General features: G+C 40.4%; 1 protein-coding gene across 1 annotated transcript; it reads right to left on the bottom strand.

Moving 5' to 3' along the window:
* Nucleotides 1-636: 636 nt before the first annotated feature.
* On the bottom strand, nt 637-8,529 carry LOC127298530 (uncharacterized). The gene is made up of 10 exons (XM_071819857.1): nt 8,376-8,529; nt 8,033-8,287; nt 7,417-7,548; nt 6,660-6,802; nt 5,749-5,847; nt 5,469-5,597; nt 3,411-3,512; nt 1,413-1,583; nt 1,251-1,330; nt 637-912 (listed from the first exon to the last, which is right to left on the bottom strand). Exons 2-10 carry the CDS (start codon nt 8,094-8,096, stop codon nt 864-866), a joined length of 969 nt encoding a protein of 322 aa, XP_071675958.1. The 5' UTR covers nt 8,097-8,287; nt 8,376-8,529; the 3' UTR covers nt 637-863.
* Nucleotides 8,530-8,850: the final 321 nt, after the last annotated feature.

The following is an 8,850-nucleotide window of genomic DNA, read 5'->3' on the forward strand; positions in this document are numbered from 1 at the left end:
CTGCGGTGGTCATACTTGGCGGCGTGTTTGAGTGAGGCTCTTACTGACGGTGATCAACCCCTTGGGGCCAGGAAAGCTTGATCGATCATCATATAAGTGTAGTTTGGGATGTCCGTGAATTGAGTGATCTGCCCCAAGGAGGGCGGTGTAGACCATCGGAATTCCACAACCCCAAGGAGTTCTGAAGTTCGCTCCGTCATGGTAGGTGACAGCGAGCCGAGCATGATCTGTTATACAGTATATGCTAGTTTTTGTGCTATACCATGTATGACACCGTAGAAGTGGATCACTTCTACGGTGTCATACCTGGTATAGCACGGTTGGAGATTTGTGTCCTGGTCGCCAAAGAAAATGATGGATTTTCAGTGCGTAGTGCAGGTCCAAACACCCTTCCAAAAGTTCTACTCCAAATCCCTTCCATCAGCGGGCTCTCCTTGGTTCCACCGATTGTGTTGTCACAACGTTTGCATGTGAACTTTGTATGCGCGCTAGCTTGCCACTGAAAAGCCCCTTCGAATCAAAATGCAGTTAAATCTTTTTGTGCCCTCGTACATTCACAGCGAAAAACAAGCCAAAAATGTCATTTGCTACTAACATTATATACCACTATACTAGCCTCAGTAATAACAAACGAGAAACAGTGGCAACAGGGCACCTTCCATCGGCCTAGAAAAGGGACTCGCACAAACGTGGCGTACCAACATCTCGAGGACCATACTAACACATTACCGTGGCTCCACACTATTTCATAAAAGCTGCTTCGCAATATTTCAAAAAAGAACTTTCAGTGGTCATTACTAGACTTGAAAAGAGGATGTTTTCACGAGAGGTGTCTTCACCTATCTATCTTCATAAGTGCAAACTCATCTCGCCCTGGTGCCTTTAGAGGTCTTCAGAGATTCCATAGCTTCCCTGCACATCACAGCCACAATTAGTGAGTGTTGGATGGTGATGTGGGCACATATGCGTGGCTACAATATGGTCATAGCAAACTGTGTACCCCTTTTTCATAATAAAGCATGGGGAAAATTATCATTTGACCGTGCACAAACAGTACATGCCACCAATCTAGCAAGCAGAATGACCGTCCTAAATATTTTAGGTAAGCAAGTGTATATGCAAGTCCTAAAGTAAGCACATAAGAGGTCTAACATGTTTCCAATATATAACAAACCGTGAGATGTGTTGAAACAGGCATGCAACAATGCACAAGGGGGCATCCAAAAGGAAAACAACGTAGAAGGAGGTACCGTAATGCACGCTCAATCTCAGCATTCTCTGGGTCCAACTTAAGTCCATCCAAAAGTGTTTTGCATGCGCTCCCGTAGTCCTAATGAGCAACACCTTGTAAATTACTAAAAAGAATGTGCTTAGGTCAATAAAAAGGTAGCTGATTGCATCTTCGATCCCACCTCTAGTAACATCAGAGCGGCACCATGCCGGTAGCAGGCCTTTGGCCAGTCAGGCCGCAGTTCTCTGCATTTAAGAGCATCCAGCAGAGCCTCCTCTCCATCACCCATGCGGAGACAGCAAAAGCTCCTGTTTGAGAACAGGGTTGCATCATTAGGGTCAAGATCCAGTGCCTGCATCCAACAAGTTAAATCGAAATTTCTTGAGTGTCAAAAGCAGATATAATTTGTGAGAATTTGAATAGGAATTCTGCAAATGATTGCGCATTGACTAGTGTTACTGCAAGATGTTAATGAATCATGTGAATACCTTAATTTTCTGAAAAGAATGCCAACCTAAGAGGCTTTTTCATATATTACTTAATAAATATAGTAAATTCAATTCAGCTCCCGGGTGCATATGCTCCCTCCACCCAAAAAACATATTTCTAATTGTCAAAAAATTCCAACAAAAAATTTCTCATGTACATCTCGACAATCTATGTGCATTCGTACAGTTTCGCGAAAAAAAAAACAATGTTTTTCGTGCCCAATGTAAAAAAGACAAAACATGTCTCACAAAAAGCCTTACTTTTAGCACCAAATTTTATCATTTTACACAGCCCAAACGACAAATCGATTTTTCATGGAAAGACTTTGCGCGCACATAGCATGTGAAGATGTACACGTGCATTCTATCTTGTCGTGTACCTCCTAGGCGGCGTGTAACAAATTCTATCTTTTCAATGAAATGAAACGCAAAGGACTTTTCTCGAAAAAAGAGATGTACACGTGAATTTGTTATTTCAAATATTTTGACATTTCAAAATATATCAAAGATGCATTTCAAAACAAAGGGAGCATATGCGCCCAAAATGGAACCTGCATACTTTTATTTGCTACCCTTACTAAACCTCAGTAAGGAGTGTTAATTCCACTTCCTACTCGCAGTATGCTCTTAATGATCTGAAGCACCCCTTGTTTCAAAGAGAGGTGGACGGGTTATTCACATTTAATTTGATGGTCAGAGGCAATTTGAAAGCTAAGCAGTGGTAATTAAGACCCCCGGGGGAAAATAGGACACCCGTAAGTTATTGCTAATGGCCTTGATGTACAGTTAGCGAGATCAGAGCAGTGAGCCAACCAATCAAGCAGTGGGTTCACTGATTTGTCCATCCATCCAACCGGTAGTTCAAACAATTGGTGAGTCTACAGAAAGTTTTAATTTGTGCTAAATGTATCTAGTGTAAGGTTAAGGTCCAAAAACAGCTTATTCTCCCTGATAAACAAAATACTGCCCAAATACATGTTCATTTGCACCTCCCACATGCAATTCAGAATGTGAGGAAAAGTCAGCAGGTCAGCAATTCCAATTCTGTCATCTGCAAAGGCACCACACTAATAAATATTGCAGTTTTGGCAACAAATAATCCTAACGCAATAAGGAAAAAAGCATTCTAGTTTTCCCCAGTTGAAATGTTGTGGCTGGTAGAGGACAAATTCCTGCTAGAACACCAGGAGCCAAATCGGGCCAGCTGCAAGGGCATGATGGGGCTCACGCGCAAGGGGCATAAACCAGCTATTGGTCTCTTAGCATGAGTTAAGAAAGTTGAGGACCATTTGAAAAGGTTAAGAGAAGAAAGAATAAAGATTGGGTACCATTTGGAATAAGGCAGAGATAAGGTAGGATTTCTAGTTTTAGGTGTCAAGTCTTGATGCACCAATACAAAGAAAAGATTATTGAAATCTTCTGGCAAGCAACCTAATACCAACATAGAACTCATCGCCTATTTTCCCCTTCCAATAGCCTAATCCCTTCCCAGTCATTCTAGGCTTCTAGCCATATTTTTCAAGGTAGTTATGCCTTGACATTGCCACTGGCCAAGTTTCCTTTTCAATTCCTAGGCCTTGCCATTTGATGACTCAATCATAGATAGAAGCCTGTTTGAAAATCTGTTCATATGCATTCTTTATCTCCAAATAATTAGAAGCATGAAAAGACGAACACAGGATGTACCAAACCTTAGTGTAGAACGCTGATGCAGAATAGAAATCTTTTCTCTTGACTGCTTTAGTCCCAAATGACTTCAACAGTGCTATTTTCCATGTATTCTCATGTTTCTCCTGAACAATAAAAACAATGTCAAATAAGATGGAGACATGAGGAAGAATGGAAAGACGCTATAATAGTAAAGAAATTAAATAGGACCGTTCGGTAAATATTTGGGAAAACATGGTTTTGTTAGGCAAAAAAATTGACGGTCAACATTGCAGATTGTATAAGCATAATATTTAAGACTCCCAAATACTCATGCAGTCATGCTAATCATACAGCACCCTAAATCCCTGCTGTAATAACTATTCTTCAGTAATAAGGTCCCATACCAGTCAAGACTTTAACAACAAGCAATACACTGTAATAAATATTAATCGTAATAGGACCAATGGAAACTTCAACAACCAGCAATATATGTTCCCCATAAATTTCACCTCACATATATTTTTCTAATGTAAGTGTGCAACCTAGTTCTTCTCCTATTTTCTATAGGATCTTAAGATTTAGGATGATGTCACACGTACTATTCTAGTGTAAGTGCGCAACCCGGTTCATCTCCTGTTTCTGTAGTACTGAAATTTAAGATGATGCCAAAGAAAACTTCCGCCTGTACACAATTATAGTAGATGGAAGTTTCTAACAAGATCAAAAACAAATTTGCCATTATTTCCCTTTGTCTGCCCAGTATGGAACACCGAACACTGGAATCTCATATAACTTGACTTTCACATAAATCAGTGTGATGCCTCTACAAATTAAGACCAAAATTTACCCTTTTAAATAGGACCTAAATATTTCCAAATAAATCGTCAGCATGTGAAAAGAAAGAAAAAAAGCAAAGAAAAATATAACTAAATTTGAATTGTTTCAATTGGACATGTTTCATCCCACACACACATTACTTAAAAGCAAACGTAAGATACAAAATTTGATACTAAAAAAATTCTCAATATTTCTTTACTAACATATTTGTAATTATTTTCACTAAATTTGGAAAATACATTCAAATATGGCATTTGATCAGCATATTTGCCAGAGCTGTGGCAAAACTTGACCGTAAAAATAGTCACTGACCTGTGAGTCCTAAGAGATGTGGCAAACTGCAGCCACAAACCAAATAGGCCCTAAAGATGATAAAATTGACTGAGTAACTATCCTAGACGCACCTTAGGTTTTCACAAAGTCCACCAAACACACAACTGAACCTCTTCTCTGAGAGTAGCAGCGTAGCACCACTAGACAGTGACTTAAAAATCCAGGAAAAAAAACCATGTATTTAAGTTGTCCAGCATGACAAAATTGTGTGCAATCATGGTAAGCAGAACTAAGGCTACAGAACTCTACCCTCAAGTCAATCACTTATATTATCATTCCTTTACAATTAATCGTCACCCTCACCTGTATATTTACTGTAGATATACAACATTTCAAATAAAATCAGAACAATTAAGGCAACTAACTTAAGAAAATACCACATTACTGAATCAATACATGACAACAGAACATCAAACTGAAATTCTACAGATATATACTGGTAATACTAATATTTGACGGCTCCATTTCTATCTGCTTCCCAAAGTAGCAAAATTGTTTTACTGGGCATCACACCGAAACAATACAGAAATATCTATGCAGCATACCGAGAAAAAGTTACAGCATGTTACTGTGTTACTTAAACAAGAATTACAAAAAAAAAGTCTACCCAAACAAGAATTAATATTCAACAAAGATTAATAGGCTAAAAAATCTCATACCACATGTATCGTATATTTATATATCCTACAAACAGAAGAGAACATGTAGCATGTAATCATGGAGCTACATAAGACAACAATATAACTCATGACCAAGGTGCCTATGTTAAGCTAGGTGTGTCAGAAATTCAAGAATGAAAGATGGTCAGTGCATGGATTCTTAGTAGAGCAACGACAAACTACGGGTAGGAAATAAGCGGCACGAAAAGTCTTGAAAAGTTCCATTTAACAAACACTTGTGTCTAGTAGTGGCAAAGGGGTAAATCTTACATCATCAGGGGTATCACAGTTGGCACAAGCCTCCAGTAAGAAATTTAAGCACTCAGTTGAGCCATCATTTCCCATTGTAGAATCAAGTGAAAGAGTTGAGACACAATCTGAGTTGATGATAGCACCAGCCTATCATATAAAAGGAATGTCACATTTTCTTTATGGTGAATAACTAAAGAAGTTAAGCGTTTCCAAACTCAATTGTTGAAAACTTATTGAAATGATGTAAGCTACCCAGTGCAAGGCTAGACATGAAAAGGCTAAGATAAATGTAGAATACCTCAACCAGGAGCTTCACACATTCCACTGATGAGACATTTACAGCCTCAAAGAGGGGCGTCGTAGGATACAGTCCGGACATCATGTACGTCTTGTTGCACTATGAGAGATGTGAAGAATTATAAGAATTGGATAGAGAAAAACATTAAACATAACGGTATATATACATAACCATATATATTATGTCAATCGTCCAGTAAAAGGAGGAAACAGCACATGTGATGTTGCAATTTGCGAAAACAAATAAGAGCCTCCTTATTAGCGAACTCTTGACTAGTAGATGTTTCTTGTTTGATGGATTGCGTCCATATAGCACTTATATAAGATGGCAGACGTGATAGAAAATAGATCATTATGGAAAGTGCACAAAAGGGCAATGCACCAAAAAGAAATTGTCCAATGCATGCATCCGGTACTTTGAAAACTATACATACATGAAAGCATGTATAGTAGACTTCCACATAAAAGCATAGTGATGATTCCAATCGAACATTAAACATTAGTCTTGTGTAAGAATTGAGACTATAAGTTATGACCCAGACTATATCTTGAGAACAATGTCATGGATTTCAACAAAACTAATGAAGTACTTCTGGTTTTTGTAGTCGCTACCAAGGAAAATCTTGAAGAGTAACATATAACTAGAAAATTACAACTAAAAGCAGCAGGGAAGAAAGAAGTAAACAAACATTTGAAGATTGAATTGTGCTGCAAAGAGCCATCATAGCATCTTAACTTACATAGCAGCGAAAAAACACCCTCAAGGAACCAAAGTACCAAACGCAACTAGAATGGAACATGAGACAAATACAGTTAAGAAAAAAATAGACAACAAGTAAACAATTAAAACTTTATTTTTGTTTACAGTTGAACATGAAACTTAAGGCAGAAGTAGCAGGAAATTAAGCTTACATCTGCATTATGGTCCAACAAAGTCTTCATAGCTGCGACTTGTTGTTCCTTAGTAGCAAGATGCAGTGGTGTCCCAATTTCATCAGCTATCGGGTCAACATAAGCTCCCTTCGCAAGCAACAGTTTTATCATTTCACAATCTCCTGCACAAAAGAAGCAATATGAAGGTACTGATTACCTAAAATTGTAAGTTTTTTTCCCTGACAATGTTTTTCGTTATTTGTATCTGGCTCTGGCAGACCTCAGTTTTCCCTGCATATAGGCTACAATGATCATGCTAGATGCTACAGAGGGTCAACGTTCCATGGAAACAAGAACAACACTTACTAACCCGGACCAAAAAGTGAAGTTCACCAATAACTGTTGAAATAAAGCAAAGAGGCACATTTTGGATGCGGACAATTTTTAACACATAGACATAGTTACCTAAATGCACATAATAACAGAAAAACAATTATCTGTGTTGATAAACCATTATATTTGCATAACGTACTTTTAGAGAATGCAGTACCTTCTATGCATATTAACACGATTGAGGATGTTGTAAACAATAGGTCAACACAACTAAAACCATCCAATTTGAAGATAATCTACTTCCATACTAACCCATGGGAAGGAAAATATAAATTCCCCTGGAAAATCATCAAATAAAACCCTAGTAATATGAACATACTATGGCCACACAATGTATTACAAACAAAAAAAAAACTGTGGTACAGACGTGCAAAACAGAGATACATATGAATAGAGAGGGGACCTAGTCCAGCAGCAGAATGTAGAGGGGTTAACTTGTCATCGTCAGCTTTGTCTGGATCAGCACCATGATCAAGAAGATACTTGACAACAGGAGCATTTTCACTGATGACCGCATAAACGAGAGGTGTTCTACCTGGCAGGCATACATACCAAGATTCTTATTGATGTAAATCAATTCAGGATCAGCAAAGAAATGTACAACTGAAAACTTTTCACCGAGCATGACAGAAAGCAAGATTACAATGTATGGAACCACAGATACATGAAATTCAGGTAACGCACAAGGTAGAATGTGGAGGTGCCTTAGGCAAACAGGACTAACAACTTCAGTTTTAACAGTCCCATAATTAATCAGAATCGGCTGTAGAATTTTAATTTCAGTCCCCATCAGATGAAATTGAACTATTAATAGAATCCATAAATCATGTGTAAACACAGCTAATAGAAGAGTAAATTCACATCCATCAATGACATGTTTGAATCTCAACATAGGCACTATTTCATTGTAGGCACTACTAGGGATCTCCCTAAAGAAACAGAGCACGTGGCCAGATACACAAATGTGGGCACCACTAGGGATCAAGTAAGGGGCAAACGTTTGAAATTAAGGAACAGACCCTCATCGTCGGCGGAGTTCACATCCACGCGCAGCACCTCGACCAGGTACCTGCAGACCTCCATTTACCCGTTGCACGCGGCGATGGGCAGCGCCCACATGCCGCCTTCCGACCTCGCCGCCTCCACCGCCTCCCTGGGGTGGCCCCTGCCATTACCCAGCACCAGCCCTGCAAGCGCACTCTTGAGGAGGCGGAGGTCGCCGTCGTACGCCGCGTCCAGGAGCGTGTCCCGCATCGAGGAGGCGAAGGCTGCGACTGCAGAGAGAGAAAGTGGACGAGCGCGCGGAGTTAGGGTTTGGTGTACGGCCGTCGAGGCGCGAGATTGATCCGGGGAGGCGCTTACGAGCGGAGGCGGAGACGGGGAAGCGAGGCGGCGGCGCCGCCGCCATGGCGGATCGGTTGGGGAGGGAGAGGAGCGGGAGGGTTTTGGGAATGTGGGGGAGAAGAGGAGGGGGAAGGGTCGGCGCTTGAATTTCGAAATCAGGAGAGGATAAACAGCATGAAGGAGCTGCGGCGTGGCGAAAATTCGGAAATTCGGTGCTCCAAACCTCAGGTGAGAGCATCTCCCTCCAAACCGCGCCGGATCGACCGTTTGGGGACGTGTTTTGTCCCTGTCGCATTTGGAGATCGTCGCTCCCCACTCGCGTTCCCCAAACAAAATCCCCAAATAAATATTAGTGGACGCATTCAAATTTAATTTATATTACAAAGTTTGAATGAAAACGGCTACATTTCATCTAAACCCTAGCCTACTTACCACCCGACGGTGCGTTCGATTGCCCTGCCCCGTCGTCGCCTCCCCTCCGCCGCAGCTCCTG

Source organism: Lolium perenne, chromosome 5 (genome assembly GCF_019359855.2).
Source record: "Lolium perenne isolate Kyuss_39 chromosome 5, Kyuss_2.0, whole genome shotgun sequence".
NCBI lineage: Eukaryota > Viridiplantae > Streptophyta > Magnoliopsida > Poales > Poaceae > Lolium > Lolium perenne.